This window comes from Heptranchias perlo, chromosome 24, assembly GCF_035084215.1.
Source record: "Heptranchias perlo isolate sHepPer1 chromosome 24, sHepPer1.hap1, whole genome shotgun sequence".
NCBI classification, from domain to species: domain Eukaryota; kingdom Metazoa; phylum Chordata; class Chondrichthyes; order Hexanchiformes; family Hexanchidae; genus Heptranchias; species Heptranchias perlo.
Genome location: NC_090348.1, coordinates 40,527,416 through 40,544,851, shown reverse-complemented (window position 1 = coordinate 40,544,851; position 17,436 = coordinate 40,527,416). Strand labels below are relative to the sequence as shown.

Sequence of the window (17,436 nt, the reverse complement as noted above, 5' to 3'; positions counted from 1 at the left end):
GGCATAGATGTGATGGGCTGAATGGCTGCCTGTGCCGTAACTTTCTATGAGCAGAAATTTCTTTGGTTTTGGTTTTCCCAATATTTATTGTCTTTGGCCTGTGCTACAAACTCTGTTCCCAAGCCAGTGTCACAGGCTGAACCAGACCATTTGTGCCCTTGATGAGCTTCTGCTCCAACACCAAGACTGCCTACATCTACCTCTAACATTGCCTGTCTCTGCCCCTCACCTGAAACCCTGATCCCTGCCTTTGTTAGCTCTAGACTTGACTATTCCAATGCTCTCCTGACCAGCCAGTCTTCTGCCTTCCATAAAGTTGCTCATCCAATATTCTGCTGTCTGTATCCTAACATGCACCAAGTCCCATTCACCCATCACCTGTGCTCACTGACCTACATTGGCTCCTGGTCCGGCAATGCCTTGTTTTAAAAATTCTCATTGTTGTTTTCAAATCCAACCACAGCCTCACCCCTCCCTATCTCTAACTTCCTCCAGCCCTTCAAGCCTCCAAGATCTGTGCTCCTCCAATTTTGACCTCCTGGGCATCCCCAATTTTAATTGCACCACCACTGGCAGCTATGCCATCAGCTGCCTAGGCCCTAAACACTGGCATTCCCTCCCTACTTTTCTTTAAGACACTCCTTAAAACCTACTTCTTTAACCAAAACTTATCACCTGTCCTAATTTTTTTTTTCGTTCATGGGATCTGGGCATCATGGGCAAGGCCAGCATTTATTACCCATCCCTAATTGCCCTTGAGAAGGTGGTGAGCCACTGCCTTGAACCACTGCAGTCCGTGTGAAGGAGGTTCTCCCACAGTGCTGTTAGGAAGGGAGTTCCAGGATTTTGACCCTGCAACGGTGAAATATTTCCAAGATGGGATGGTGTGTGACTTGGAAGGGAACGTGCAGGTGGTGTTGTTCCCATGTGCCTGCTGCCCTTGTCCTTCTAGGTGGTAGAGGTCATGGGTTTGGGAGGTGCTGTCAAAGAAGTCTTGGCAAGTTGTTGCAGTGCATCCTGTGGATAGGTGGTGAAGGGAGTGAATGTTTAGGGTGGGCTGCTTTGTCCTGGATAGTGTCGAGCTTCTTGAGTGTTGTTGGAGCTGCACTCATCCAGGCAAGTGGAGAGTATTCCATCACACTCCTGCCTTGTGGATAGTAAGGCTTTGGGGAGTCAGGAGGTGAGTCACTCACTGCAGAATACCCAGCCTCAGGGCCTGCTCTTGTGGCCACAGTATTTATATGGCTGGTCCAGTTAAGTTTCTGGTCAATGGTGGTGAGGGATTTGGTGATGGTAATGCCATTGAATGTCAAGGGGAGGTGGTTAGACTCTTGTTGGAGATGGTCAGTGCCTGGCACGAATGTTACTTGCCACTTATGAGCCCAAGCCTGGATATTGTCCAGGTCTTGTTTCATTATCTGAGGGGTTGCGAGTGGAACTGAACACCTTCTGTGGCTTGTCAAACTTTGTTGATGATCCTGTGAAGTGCACTATATAAATGCACATTGTTATTGAAGCAAACAAGAGAAAAAGATGTACAAGGTGACGGGTCTTTAAAAGGAAAGGGAAAATCATCAAATTATTTAATCTGACAACTCCAGGATGTCACTCTGCTGGACCCCACGAAACCAAACATGGAGAGGATTTTTTTCAATGTGTTGAGTACTTCACATTCCTTACCTACCCCCTTCTTACTTGTCCAACCTTGACTATCATTGAGTTTCTAAATGCAAAAAGGAATCCCTTCCACAAAGCACAATACTCTATGAAACTTTACCACACTGTATTTTATTTTAACATTTATAGTCTCAAATGTAATGTTGCTATTTTTGAAATAGAAATAATTTTAATTGACACTGATTAAATATGTACATGTTTACAAATAAATACAAAAATATAGTACACTTCAGTTCTGTTTAATTGACTGAGTCTGGACAAAGGCTTAAAAAGTACATCCTGATGTATTTAAAAAAATAATTAAAACTGATCATACTATAGCTACATTTTGTTTTGACAGTTCTGCTGTGACAATTCTTACAAGTATTGAGTATGAATGCATTTGCTATTTCTATACTTGCAAGACTTCCCAACTATCACCCAAGAAATCTGTAGCAGGTTTCTGTGTTAAAATGAAATATGTCCAACTTTAGTCATGACCTTTTTTGGGGGAGGGAGAGAAAGAAGAAATATTATGGAAGGAATCTGAACTCATAGAGCTCACCTCTTGGCTGGGAAAATTGTGCCTGATTCAGGGAGAGCTAAAGAAACTAATACTTATAAATAACTCTAAAAACTGGTAAATACTGACTGAAAATCAATGCCTATTTTGCTAAATGATATGTATCAACAACTTCAATACTTTCCTAGTGTTTTACTGTTCGATAATAGGTAGATTACTAATTTCTTCAATTGAGGATTATATTCCACAGAATATCAGTAAATCACAATATCACCACCAGGTAAACTGGTACTGTTTCAGTCAAATCCTGTCTGAAACCCCTCCTCCATAAGTCAGCTTCAACTCTTTTGATGGCTCCTCGAATGAGTGCTGATCATAAAAAAGTGGTGCTGTTGAGGTCTGTATCCACGATGGGTTTGTGATTGTATTCAGACCAAAATGTTGTTTTATGGAGCAGCGCTTCTCTAAGTATCTACAAGAGCTTCCTGCCATCAGCGGTAAGCTAGTCAGTAAGTTTTGAGCATCAGAAAGCTTTGCAGGATTTTTCTTCCCCCCCCCAAACTACCATTGGCCTAATAATGCAAGAAGATTGGAGATGAAAGCAAGTTATTAGATACACATTTAGAAATAGAATCTTGTGTTTGGAACTAGCTCATTATGTTACAAAGAGCTTTGCTGTTTGCTGGCAGCCAGAATATCAGATCAAGTTTTCCAAATTTTGTTGAAAGTTCTCAGCCAAGTCTTTTGCCAAAATCAGGCAGAGACTCTGAAGAAGAATTCACTCGTTTCAATGGGCAAGGAGAAGGAGTGAGATGCAGAAAAACTACTGTGGACACCATGAGGGGAAAAACATACAGCACCCTCTTGTAAATGGAAAACCGCACTCTTCTGCTGATTGCATAGGTTACCTTAGTCATGCCATGTAAAGCTAACATGACTAAATGAAGATGGATAGTTCTTTTTCCCTCCTTTGTTCTGCTAGAAGTAAAAACACGATAGTGAGATTGAGAAGGCTACTTTTCTCCACCCCATCCCCGGATAGGCTGTTTTGACTTGCTCATACCAGTCTTAAGCACAGATCGTAACAACTCAGAACAAAGTTGGAGCCATTTGCGAATTCTGGGTTACTGTATTTTCCACAAAGGGCGACTCCAACTGGGTCTCTATGGAGTGACTTCCTTTGGCCAGAAAAGCTAGGGGGGGGAAAAAATTTAAAACTGTATTATCTGTACTTGAATTTATGTATAATGTCACATCCTGCTTGTGGAATGGTGTACACTGCTACATTCATAGAAACGTCAGCATGTTGAACAAGCTGTTTTACCAGTACTTGCACCTCTGATATGCTGTGTGAAGCTGCCAAAGAAAATACCAATTTACTCCAGCACGTAACAGATCGTAACGTAGCCCTTTCAAAGAGCCGGCACAGGCACAATGGGCTGAATGTCCTCCCTCTGTGCTGTAAGGTTCTATGATTCAAAAATAAGAGATCAGCACTTTGTAGATAGCTCAATCTGACAAAATGCATTTTAGATTGCCACGGCATTTTGTACAAACAAAATGACCAATTAGCAAATCTTTGTACCGCAGCAGATTTTAAATCATTGACAATTCAAAACAGAAAAATGCTTATACTCGTAAAACGATGCTTCTTTGGGTAAAGTCTGACAATGGGTCTGGGAGGGAAGGGGAAAAAAAACTGACTTCAGCTTTGTGGGCTCCAATGTACTGTGCCGTAGATGTTTGTCGCTAGTAATGTATTTCCCCATGACAGCAAGCTCCTCACCTCAGCTATGAGGCAGTAGAGTTGCAAACACTAGTTTGCCTCTCCCAAGATGAGTTGAAAAAAGAATAAAGAGGGCAATTGGGCACCAGACTATTCTTGCACATTTCCTCATGCCAGTTACTGAGCCTGCTTGGCATCTGGGCTTGGTGAGTGGCAGAGAGAACCTAAAACAGAGAAAAGGATGGGACAGGGAAGAATTAATAGTTGTAATGAATAAGTGAATGGGACACCGTTTGATGCACTGGACTATACTGCCTGAATCAGGTACATGATTAATGACTAGATATACACTAAATATTTTATTTCAAATGTATTAAAAATACACCAAACAACTGCTCTAAAAATAAAAATAATTCTTCAAATTCACATTTAGGGGGATAATTTCCTCTGGTAGTGTACTGCTGAACATATTTGTGTAAAACTTCTTTGTGTGCTATTTTAACACAGGAAATTAAGACCTTTAAATCAATTCCAATTCACTTCAGGTATTGTACTCCAATTGGATACCAGATTTGTGGAATGCAGTTGTTTTGAGCGCTCAACAATTCAGTAAACAAACCAGTGTTGCTGGACAAAACAGATTTCCAGTGGCTATAAACTCATTGCTGGTTACCATGGGCAATCCTTCCAGTTATAGCAAAAATGTAAATTAAAAAGGGATAAATTATAAATTAGTCTTACCATTTTCTGTGTCCAAAGTACTCTGTAAAGGAGAGGTTAGCGTTCTCAAAACTTGAGTAAAACTATTTACATCTGTAACGAGGATTCCACTTTGTGTGAAAACTTCTCGGTTCTCAGGTTTACCTGAAAGATTATCAAAAGGGGCAATAAAACATAAATTACTAGAGTTTTAACAGGTTTGCAAATTAGCCACATTTTTAAAAGGAAGCAGCATAAAAGAACAATGCTAGGGGAGAGGTAGACTTTCACTCATCCAAATAGGGACAGATTTAAAATATGCTAATTTATTCCATAAATATAGAAAAGAAAAATACTTGACATTATATAGGAACAGGAGGAGGCCATTCACCCCCTCAAGCCTGTTCCGCCATTCAATTAGGCTGTTCTGTATCTTAACTCCATCTACCTGCCTTGGTTCCATAACCCTTAACACCCTTACCTAACAAAAATCTATCAATCTCAGTTTTGAGCTTATAGCATCTTATCACATCCTCAGGATATCTCAAAAGCACTTCACTATCAATTCATTACTTTGAAGTACAGTCACTATTGTTTTGTAGTCAAAAACAGCAGCAAGTGCAATGGCAAGGTCCCACAAACAGCAAGTGAGGTGACTGACCAATTAATGTTTATCTCAATGTTGGCCCTCTACTCCTCTGAATAGTACTGTCGGATAATTTACGTCCACCTGAACAGGCACACAGGACTTTGGTTCAGTGTCCTATCTGTAACTTGCTAACTGCATCAGTGCAGTACTGATAGAATGCTGCCTTGAAGTGTCAGCCCAGATAATGTGCTTACGTCCTGGAACGGAGAATGGATCCGCGCTCTGACTCAGTAGCAAGGGCGCTACCAACAGAGCCAAGCTGAACTTGATCCATATACAGCAAAAGCATTTTTTTTTAAAAACCTGACTTGCATTTGGGGAGACTGAACGTGGACTCTCGACTTGAAAAGCTAACTCCGCAGATAATAGCGGCTTAGTTGCGTTCCTTCTGCGTGCAGACAAAGCCACTCTCTATCTTAGAATGTCATGCCAGCATTCTTGCATGCTTCATCTATTTAAATCGTAAGTTCATGTAACCAATTATCGTGAATTACAAGATTTGTATTGTTAATCATTTGCCTAGAAACTTTTATTCTCCACTGGAGACGTTCAAAACCTCGCTCATGGTGCTCTCCATTTTAACTAAGGTCCTTACTGTCCTCTCGAGTGCACCAAGCCTTGATCTCCATTCAAATACCCTCAATCAGAATATCTGTTCTATGGCATTTTTTCCAGGATAAAATCCAACCTCTTTTCCTGCGAAAACCTTCACTTTCCATTTGATCTTTGAGAGGGTATCACTAGCATGAAGTATCAGTGAAATAGTGCAACAGTACTTACAATCCTGGAGATGATCATCAAAGACTTAAGACAACAGGTTTTGGTTCCCTGGCTTCCTAGTGGCTTTGATGCATCACACTCATTACCTTGTCCCTGCAACTTTCAACAGTAGACACTCCATCCACTCTTATTACCTCACGGAATTCAAGACGGTAGTGTTACTAAAAGATCTGATCCAGCCTTGATTTTTCTTCTGCGGAAACTCCAAGACTAAATTATGTAAACCAGTGATCCGTACACTGTAATATCACATATTTTACCCCATTTTAAAAAAAAACAGCTGTTACCAGTATTTTTTCCAATACCCGTTGCTTCTTATAACCACCCTGCTTGGCAGCTGTGTCTGGCCACTTGCTTGAGAAAGTTGAGAACAAAGACTTAATATAATCTCAAAAGTTGTCTGTGTCTTCAACACTCAGTTTAAGACTTAAATACAACATTTTTCAAATGTCATTGTTCAGGCCACTTAAGGTGTCTTTAACTTACGGCCATTTTCCCTCCAAACAATATCTCCTCCTTCTTCAAAAACCATCACATCACCAATTTAGCCGATATGGTCACATCTCACCTGTGAGAAATACTGCAAATCTGGAACTTATTTTCTGAGCTTGTAGATTCAAAAGACAGCTGAGATAGTCGGGCTTCACCTGTGACCTAGAATCACACTCGTGGAAAGGGAGAACTTCCACAATATTTGCTGCAATCTTTCGAGTCAGTACAGAAATCTTTCTCTTAGCAGTATTGTCATCCCTGTATCAACAAAATATGTTATATTACACACCCATGCTAAGTAAATAAATTCTAAAGTCAATAAAAAAAAATTGAACAATTCAAATGTTAGGCCACATATAGTGACACCACAAGTCCTGGCCAGAATGGAGACGATTGAGTACCACTCACTGCCATTTGCAGGAGAAATAATCCTGCTTTTATCGGGAGACGTTGCTGTAGTTTCGGGCAAGTTGTGTTTGCTGTAGTTCGTGGAGACTTTGTTTAAATAGACTCTGTTTGCCGCACAAATAGACTTTGTTTGCTGTAAGATAAACTCTGTTTACTGAAAGTCCTGCTGCAGCCAATTTGCACACAGCAAAGTCCCACAAACAGCAATGAAATAAATGACCTGATAGCCCTGGCGGTGTTAAGAAATATTGGCCAGGGCACCAGAAGAACCCCTCCCCCCCTACTCTTCGAATAGTGGGATCTTTCATGTCCACCTGAAACAGGCAGATGGGGCCTTGGTTTAACGTCTCATCTGAAAGACGCCACCTCTGACAGTGCAGCACTAAAGTGCCAGCCTAGATTATGTGCTTAAGTCTCTGGAGTGGGACCTGAACCCACAACCTTCTGACTGAGAGGCGGGAATACTACCCCTGAGCCACAGCTGACACTCAAGAATGTTTGTTAATTGTTTACAGCTATTTCATGGTATGTATTTCATATCACTGAGAACAGGGCACAGCTTGAGGCAAGATACAATAAATTCACCTGTGAGGCTGACCATAATTTATTCGTTTGTCAACCCAATTTGGCAATAAGTCACATTATTCACTGCCAGGTGTAATAGACCCTCTATTTATAACCCTAGTGTGTTCAAGAACATGGATTAAAATGTTTATTTTTAAATTGACAGTGTTGACTGCCTCTATAAAGAGGTCATGTTTTTTTTAAAAAAAGGAAAAGTATTTGGTGTCATCCACAGCTGATAAAATCAATGCTTTGCGTCTTCCCCTCCCTGCCGCCATCCCCATCTCCACCATAACTGGACCACCCTCCACGGTGACCAGAACCTGAGCCCCTGACCCAGTCGCCAGGTCTCTGCCTCCGCAATGCCACTGTCGTCAAGTTGGGCAGTTTCAAAAAACATTACAAACCAACCTTGCCATCTCCTTCAGTTTTTTGAGTTCTTTGAAATGAATCATCCACTTCCATTTAGGTACTTCGCTGAGCTGCTCTGAAATCTGTTGTAAATGTTCTGATTGTGCAAGAAAGAAAGAAAACGCTCATTGAAAATGTAAAATTTTCAAAGTGGAAACGCTGTAGGGTTGTTAAATACATTCACTTAGACAATTATGGTACATCGTGCTTAAAATCTGCACAACCATTTATTGGACCCGAGCTTCAATTCTTGAGTAGGTGGGGGGGGGGCGGGGGGGAGGGAAGAGTTCACCATCTCTGGACTATTGGGAAGGAGGAATCAGCCAGCATTTCCATTCGTGATCACAACCACTGGGACGTGCACATGTATAGATGTTGAGCTGTGACAGACTGAGGTCAGCTGCAATGCCCCCCACAGTCAAATAGTCTGCCAACGCTCATTGTCTAGGTTCACATATAAAGATTGGCCATTTAGGCGATACGTTGGATGGAATTGTAGCCCAGCATACAGAATTGGGCGGGGGGGGGGGAAGAGAACTCTCTCATTATTGGGAACACTTTTTAAAATGAAAATGTTACAAAGAATTATGATCAAGCTTAGCATCCTTTCGTTATGTTGTGTTATTTTCTTTGTTTAAAGAGCAAACACTGGCAATACATTACTGGCGGCAGTGATTAAGAAAACTATGAGCCCAACAGAGCAAGGAGCTGAATTAACACACGGGGGTATCCTATCTCTGATTATAACCACTTAGAGAAATATATCCTAACTTCGCTTACACGTACCCTGTGCACCAGTGACGCTTTTGATCTCGTTTTTCAACTGCTGCACCTACCTGGAGTCAAAGTGTCCAGCACAGTCCCATCAGAGACAACAAAGCCTCCGGAGCTAAATAACTCTTGGAATGTCTGGTCTTTTATGTCCCCTGGACTATCCACACCAACAAACTGGACACACTGCATCTGTTTCAGTGCCGCTAAATAAGGAATCTGGGGAGGGTCATGAAAACAGAATTATTTCAATATACATGCATAACATGTCATAATTATAAAGGCAAAAGAAGGAAAGTTCTTGAAATGCATTGTAGTTCTTTTTGAATGATAGATTTATAGGGGGCAATTTTAACCTAACCCACCCATCGGGAAACTGACTGGATCAGGTACAATGCTGGTTTTACACCCTGCTCGATTTTACTCTCCATTGAAGTCAGTGGAGAGTAATATCGGGCGGGGTCTAAAGCCGGAGTTCCAGACGATCCCTTGGGTTTCCCGCCCAGTGAGTTAGGTTAAAATTGCCCCCCCCCACACACCAGAATCTTCCGTGTACTATGAAGCTGATTCCTGCAACTGGCACACTTATAAAGAGGAAGCTACATTACTGTCTTTTCGATTTTTCTTTTCAGGAGAAAAGACATTCCTGATAATCACGGGACCCACACACCATGTGTGCGGTCAGATTGCCTGGCATCATCTTTGTTCTATTTCAACTGGCGTTGTCCCTCATGTCCCATTGTCAATAAGTCAAAAGTATATGCTTGCTAAACCCATTATCCTAGACCAGTTAATTCCCCGTAGCATTGCTCACAGGCGGTCCGGAAAGTGAGAGTGTGGTCTCTGATGTTACTTAGGCTGCAGCAGGACCCCAGTATGACAGAGATTCACCCATCTCTGCAATACAGCAAGTTTAGTGAAGCAATATCACCCGACTTAGACAAGGTAATAAAAATGTATACTCCTTACTGATAGATAAATAAATAATGTTGCAACATTATTTATCACTTTAGAAAAACTTAATGTGCAAAATGCTTGTTTCTTCCCTCTCTTCAATCCTCTTCTCAGTGATTTACATTATAATTTCGTTTTGCTTTACTTCCCACCATGGATTTGCAAGACTTACTTCAGACGCAAGTACCTTATTTGTTTATTCTTTCCTATTCTCTCCCTAAAATCTTTCTTCTCTTTCTCAGTTATTTGCATGATTATAAAAGATTTGTCTCCCCCCTCACTTCCCACGGTGGGATTGTAGTATTTGCTGTTGCTCTGCATTAGCCCTGTACTGAGGTAGGTTTACCCATCAATAAGCCGACAATGATCCGCACCTTGTATACGTGGTCATTCATCATGCTCCAGGTCAAAGTGACTGACCAAACCAAGCCACGCCACAACGTCCAAGCTCAGTATCAAAGCATCTCAAACAATCCCCTCCCCATCCCTTACCGCTCCATCCCGAACATCAGTTCCCCTCTGTGACAAAATAAAACCTCCATTGGCATCCGTGCCTTCAGCTGTCTAGGCCCCAAGCTCTGCAATTGCCTCCTTAAATCTCTCCACCTCTCTACCTTTCTCTCCTCCTTGAAGATGCTCCTTAAAACCTAATACTCCTGTGAAGCACCTTGGGATGTTTTACTATGTTAAAGGTGCTATATAAATGCAAGTTGTTGTAGTATAGAGAATGACAGATCAAGAGACGTGTGCGACATGCATGGTGTGGGATACTATGGATCTGCAAAGCATCGCGGAAGAGTAAACAAGCTCGAAATGTCAGAGGGTTGGGTTGCTCGAGCAGAGGAACGCCGAGTTTTAAGATGAGCTGGTTACGCCCTGCAACGGAGCAGGGGAGGAAAGACACGTTCCAGAGGTGGTCACCCCACAAACAGAGGGGAGGGAACAGGTGACTGTCCTCAGAGAGAGCAGGGGAAGGTGAGAGGAACCACTAACCCAAAAACCCTGTGGGTCTGGACTGGTCCAGCAGATTTGCAGTTCTTGTCAGGTGTTATGAGGATAAGGGCAGAGGCATATAGGAGGGTTAATCAACTGCAACTACAGGCACTGTGGAGTGAAGGGTCACCCATGGAGGAATGACAGAAACTAATCGTGAGAACAGGCAAGTAGTACAAATGGGAGATTCTATAATTAAGTAGATAGACAGCCCAACTTGCAGCTATGACTGGGAGTCCAGGATAAGGGGGGGGGTAACAGTGCAGATATCTCCTCGAAAGGGAGGGAAAACTCATGAATCATATAGCAAGCAATGGCACAGCTTTTTTAAAAAAAGCATTTTAAGATTAAAATGCAATTTCAAGGGTAGTAATCTCAGGAATACTCCCAAGTCAGGGATTTAGCCAGATATGCAAACTGTACACAAACATGCACATTTTTAGCTCCTGGGTTGGCAAAGTATCTGTTGTAGCATAAGCTACAATTTGCTGCTCCAATGGGATCCAGCTGGGAGATCGCTGCTGCTCTGCTTCCAGATGCTCTTCTCACAGTCAGTCTTGGTGCAGCGTGTACCTGACTCTGCTGCTTTGGTCGGAGAGCAAACTTTGTGCTGCAGGCTGCAAGCAGGGATTCCTGAAATCACGACAGTCCAGGAATTCTCGTCCGCAGCAGAGTTTGCTTCTCCAACCAGCATCACAATGAAAACATCATCAAGGGAGCAGATTCAATGGTAACTTTCAAAAGGGAATTGGATATATACTTGAAAAGGAAAAATCTGCAGGGGCTATGGAGGAAAGAGCAGGGGAGTGGGGCTAATTTGATAGCTCTTTCAAAGGGCCGGCACAGGCACGATGGGCTGAGTGGCCTCCTTTTGTGATATATGATTCTATGATAACATGCCAGGTCCAATGCTGAAATCAATACAAGTAACTCATGCCCAGGTTCTCGTAGGTTTCACCTCTGATGCCATGCGGCAGTTGTACTTTCTGAAAATAACCAGTCCCCAACTTACATCCTGTATGAAAAGAAACTTAAGCCTTTGTTATTCACGTTTAAGTACTTTGGAATGTGTTGGGCTACTCACCTGATGCAAGTGTGCCGATATATCTTCATTTCTGATGATAACAAGCACTTTGCTGGAATGATGCGGCTGCATCACAGAAAGATCCAATGGTCCAAGTTCCACATGACCTTCTTTCTTTAGAAATTCCTGAAACGTTAGTGGTGATATTAAATAAATAAAATAATAAATTTTAGGGCATCTCAGTTGAGCTTTATGGGTGATTGCTGAAAGGCAAGAGATAGCAGGGGAAAGGTACAGTTTATGATCTCATGAATCTTGATGTGTAACCTGTGTAAAGGACAATGAAACCATCTTTAAATGCCGTTTAGCAGAACCAAGAGGGAAAATGAGAGATCAATGTTGTACAATATGACACTGAATATGAATTTATTTGCAGAATATGAATGAGATGGCCATTCAGCACATCAAGCCTATTCTTTTATAGACCCTGTACAATTATCGTGGCCATGGACTTACCCAGCCTAACATAATCTTATTGCTTGGAGGGAAAAAATTTGTAGGGCTACAGGGATAGGGCAGGGGAGTGGGACTAGCTGGATTCTAGCTAGTCCCACTCCCTTGTTGGCATGGACTCGATGGGCTCAATGGCCTCCTTTCAGGAGCGAGATTAGAAAACATTTCTACACACAAAGGGTTGTAGAAGTTTGGAACTCTCTTCCGCAAACAGCAATTAATACTAGCTCAATTGCTAAATTTAAATCTGAGATAGACAGCTTTTTGGCAACCAAAGGTATTAAGGGACATGGGCCAAAGGCAGGTATATGGAGTTAGATCACAGATCAGCCATGATCTTATCAAATGGTGGAGCAGGCACGAAGGGCTGAATGGCCTGCTCCTGTTCCTATGTTCCATGCAGTAACCATTCTATGATTCTTTGTGTATTCCACTATTTATAGTAGCTGACTATTTTCAATATTGTCTGCAGACTAAAGAATGCTCTTAATTCAAAGTTGCTTAATTTGAATTATCTGTTCACCTGAATTGGAAGTTGTTCAAAGCACACCTTTTGTGCTATTTGAATTGCTTATTTTGAACTAATGGACAATTCAATTTTTTTTCCAAGCAACAGAAGACTTTGAATTAATAAATGGTATAGAATCATTGCAGACATTACACTGTAATTGTTGTTTTCTATGTGAGAAAAGGTGTGATGCATTAAAATAGTTTTGGTTTTCAGTTTCACTGAAGGACACAACCATTTAAATGATTTTTTAATATAAACATTCAAATAGAACAATTCATTAAGGATGAACAACTAGGAACTTCTTTGTAACCCTGCAGGACTAATTAATTGCGAGTGTTCCATGCACGTGGTAAAGTTTCAATAATTGATCACTCTCAGTCAATTATCGTACAAATATACATTTATATACTGATCAATCTACCATGGCGTTGTACAGGGTGAGTCAAGACCGAGTGTAGTCTTCAGGTAAAGAGGTTTAGAGGCTGTAGGATAATTGGACCAGGCTATGCAGATGCAATCCAGTCCCCATTGAAAAGTCATACATTCAGTCCATATGCCTTGGTAAACTTGTCACGACTGTATGCTACTTGTGGCCCCAACTCTGGTGGGCCTAATCCTGTCAAGTGGGACAGGACATACCCAAGGATAGTGATGTTTGCTGATAATCATACTCACAAAATCACATCTATATCAGGCTGTTGCTTAACTATCCTGTGGGACAACTCTCCCAACATGCCCAAAGTGTTAGCGACAGGACTTTGCAGGGTCGATTGGGCTGAGATTGCCTTCGTCTTTTAATCATAAATTCTTTCCTTATTTTCCTATAATACTTTGCTTTATAGTTTAAAAAAAAACCTTCCTTTCTTTCTATATAGAAAACCTACCCAATTTGGGAAGCAGAAAAGTAGAGTTAGTTGGAACGTAAGCATTTCTCTATAGGCTGAGGAGCTGGGAGATATCAAAGTACAGTATTATGTAGAGTGGTGGTGGTACAGGTTGGAGGATGTAACTACTGTACATAATATAGATGTCAGCCTGGCTCAGTTGGTGGCACTCTTGCCTCGGAGTCAGAAGGTTATGGGTTCAGGAGCCCTCCAGGATTTGAGCACATAACCTAGGCTAACATTGAAACATATAAGATTCTGAGGGGGCTTGACAGAGTGAATGCAGAGAGGCTGTTTCCCCTGGCTGGAGTGTCTAGAACCAGGGGGCATAGTCTCAAGATAAGGGGTCGGACATTTAGGACTGAGATGAGGAGAAATTTCTTCACTTCATGGGTACGGTAGCATAGTTGTTATGTTACTGGACTAGTAATCCAGAGGCCTGGACTAATAATCTGGAGTCATGAGTTCAAATCCCGCCACGGCAGCTGGGGAATTAAATTCAATTAATTAAATAAAATCTGGAATAAAAAAAAACTAGTATCAGTAATGCTGCCCATGAAACTACCGGATTGTCGTAAAAACCCATCTAGTTCACTAATGTCCTTTAAGGAAGGAAACCGGCCGTCCTTACCCGGTCTGGCCTATATGTGACTCCAGACCCACAGCAATGTGGTTGATTCTTAATCGCCCTCTGAAATGGCCTAGCAAGCCACTCAGTTGTCAAGGCAGCGGCTCACCGCCACCTTCTCAAGGGCAATTAGGGATGGGCAATAAATGCTGGCCTTGCCAGCAACGCCCACATCCCATGAACAAATAAAAAAAACCCAGAGGGTTGTGAATCTTTGGAATTCTCTACCCCAGAGGGCTGTGGATGCTGAGTCATTGAATATATTCAAGGCTGAGATCGATAGATTTTTGGACACTAAGGGAATCAAGGGATATGGGGGTTGGGCGGGAAAGTGGAATTGAGGGTGAAGATCAGCCATGATCTGATTGAATGGCGGAGCAGGCTTGAGGGGCTGTATGGCCTACTCCTGCTCCTATTTCTTATGTTCTTATGTAACACTTCAATGCAATAATGAGGGAGTGCTGCATTGTTGGAAGAATTGAGACATTAAACTCATTAAATGAGACATTAAACTGATCCCATAGCACTTTTACACTCTGCATAAATTGGCTTTCATGATTGCTTACAAAACAACACTTCAAAAGTATATAATTGGCTGTGAAATGCTTTGGAACATCCCGAGGTTGTGAAAAGCACTGTATAAATGCAAATTCTCTCTAAATGCAAGTTCTTTTTTTTCTTACGTTGGCAAGAAATGCGCACAGACATAAGATTTTTTAATATATTAAAGGTGATCTCCTGTGGTGTTGTATCTGGGGAGTCAAGAGCAGCCTTAGTTGAAACCCGGTTGGTGGGTGAGAGATAATTGGATGTTAATCAGATCTTTGAGTCATATATTATTTATATATTTCCATTATAAATGTGAATGTAGGAATTTGCAACAGAAATGTGTCATGGTGTAACTGCACTCCCACTAGTGGTGGCACTGCAGCACCACCAGTGGTAGAAGGATGTAATTACAGCACGGCAAGTTTGCATAGACGGTTTCCATTATAAATATATAGGAATTAATAAAGGCTAAAGTTGACAAGAAGTTAGCACAGATGTAAGATTTTTAAAGATATATTAATAGATATAAAATAAGTATAACTACCTTAATTTCCTTAAAGAATCGATCAGAATTTGTTTCACTGACATAAAACTTGTAAGTGCCTTTCCACGTTTCCTTTACAACTTCATTCAAATTCTGGTGCAAGTCACTGCATAGTTCAGTTATTAGGTGCAGAAATGGATCGATTCTTTTCCTCCCATCACCTTGAACCTCTTTACATCCCTTACGTTTTACATGTAACAGCTCATCAGCAAACAAAGACCCATTCTCCCCAGCAGAGTGTTGGTTGCTTGGCATTCTATCTGCAGGCTCAATAGAATCCTGACTCACGGCGTGAGTTTGATTGCACGGCCTTTTGCGATTATTCACGTAACGCGAGTAATTTTTAGGTTTGTAAGATTCAATGCCTTCCTGTTGGCAATCCCAGGGCTTATCTTCTCTATTAGTCCAATGCGATATTTGGGTTTTATTACGAATGCGCTTTCCACTACTTTGGTCAACCTCTTGGCACGATATGGTCACAGTCAATGGTTTTTTACTCCCAACTGCTCTACCGCTGGACACGGTTTGGACATTCTTCCTCCTCAAAGTTGTTTTACTTCCATCCCTTGAAGACGAGAAGATGCCTGCATACGGCATGGTACATGCTCTATTTATCACGCTGTTAAGATGCCGAGAAAAACAAACGTACTCCAAGTCTAGAATTTTCTGAATCGGACTTGTCTTGTTCCAACATCTTGCGTTCCACGGTCCTAAAAGATCAGGTACGCTGGTGAAGAAGTTTTTCTTTCCCCAGTTACAAAAAGTCCTTGTGGTTCTTTCACAAGTAAATGGCCTACCAGGTTTCTGTTGTGTCTGTGCAGTGACAGTGAAGTTTCGGTAGACTTTCTGCCTGCCAAAAGGATCTGGAATATTAACAAGCGGAGGCCCAGAAGCATCGCTGTCGCTCATCTCCACTGCCATGCTATTTTCTTCAAAGAAATGTGGTAAATAATTCATGTCAATATTTCTCATCTGCAGGTGCCCACTGGTCATGCTCCATTTTTCTCTGTAATTCCCGTGTTCTGAATCTACATCAGAAAAGCACTGAAATTTCTCTCTGTACACTCTTCTTTTTCTCTTCTGACTACTTGCATGCCAACTAATTCTGGGTGCTTTTTTGTTTTTATAAAAATCTCTAGCACCAGTCTGAATTTCATTATCTGAACCGTCTGAAAAGTCTTCAAGGGTAAAAACAGGTTCTTTGGAAACATCGCGGCCGCAATCAGATCTTTCAGAATCCGTATCAAAGTCATTACACCGGTTCACCTTTTCAAATTCCTTCTCCTTTTGCTTAGCGCCAAGGTTCTCCACGTAGTTTTGACTGGAGGAAGCTTGAAGTTTTATCTGGTTTCTACGTTCGTCGGCCAGGGACATGCATTTCAAGTTGTCTGGAAATTCAGAATTGGAATCACTTGTAATCTCCCCCTCTCCCAGAAACTTTCCCACACTTGTTCTCTTTCTTTGTGTCTCTGTAACATCACCTCTGATCAGCTGTATATCAGCACAACTTTCAACACACGAGCAAGTGCTTCCTTTCTCCAATGGCCCATCTGTATTGTCCAATGGATTGCTGGTACCCAAACTCCTGCTATGGTTATGCGTGATGACATTTGAAGTTTCGGAAGTGTTTACAGAGTTACTACGAAGTACATGTTTTCTAAAGGAAAAGCTTTGTGATGCAGCATCAGTATGGTCTATCCCATCAAATTCATCCTGTGCTACATTTCTTTCACTTGCAAGTGTGTCTTTGATGGTACCCAAATCTTCTGTGCGTGCTGTATTTTCAACATCCTCCAAAGCAGTGAGATTATCTAACCGTATGATCTGAAGCCTGTTTTCACTGGATTCATTCTGCACTTGATAACTCCCTGAAGCAGTTACATTGCTCGAATTCATGTTTTCTTTACCACGAGATGGATTCTGTGCTTGCAACTGAATACCAAATACCTCTCGAATAACTGAAGACTGACGAATGATTCCCATCTGATCATTTTCAATCATAGGATCATCCACACTATCCGCACTTCTTGGCTTCTCCGCAACAGAAACTGGACATGTTGATGTCTGCACTGCAGATCTCTGGATCTCCAATACTTAACAGGAAAATATACAGATTCAATTAATTAATTTGAAATGCCCACATGTTATTTATGCTTA

At 41.6% G+C, this 17,436-nt stretch overlaps 1 protein-coding gene across 8 annotated transcripts in view; it reads right to left on the bottom strand.

Annotated features, from left to right (window-relative positions):
- Nucleotides 1-1,900: 1,900 nt before the first annotated feature.
- Nucleotides 1,901-17,436, bottom strand: part of LOC137341718 (protein TASOR 2-like) — a 59,591-nt gene continuing 44,055 nt past the window's right edge. For 5 of the 8 annotated variants that reach the window (XM_068005139.1, XM_068005143.1, XM_068005140.1 and 2 more), the window contains exons 19-25: nucleotides 15,280-17,372; nucleotides 11,711-11,836; nucleotides 8,745-8,898; nucleotides 7,909-8,005; nucleotides 6,602-6,783; nucleotides 4,647-4,769; nucleotides 1,901-3,372 (exon numbers count right to left, since the gene is read on the bottom strand). In XM_068005139.1, the coding sequence (XP_067861240.1) occupies nucleotides 3,269-3,372; nucleotides 4,647-4,769; nucleotides 6,602-6,783; nucleotides 7,909-8,005; nucleotides 8,745-8,898; nucleotides 11,711-11,836; nucleotides 15,280-17,372 (2,879 nt within the window). In that variant the 3' untranslated portion in view covers nucleotides 1,901-3,268. Of the gene's footprint in view, nucleotides 4,130-4,646; nucleotides 4,770-6,601; nucleotides 6,784-7,908; nucleotides 8,006-8,744; nucleotides 8,899-11,710; nucleotides 11,837-15,279; nucleotides 17,373-17,436 lie in introns of all 8 variants that reach the window. The other 3 variants (XM_068005145.1, XM_068005146.1, XM_068005144.1) reach the window with 3 other exon arrangements.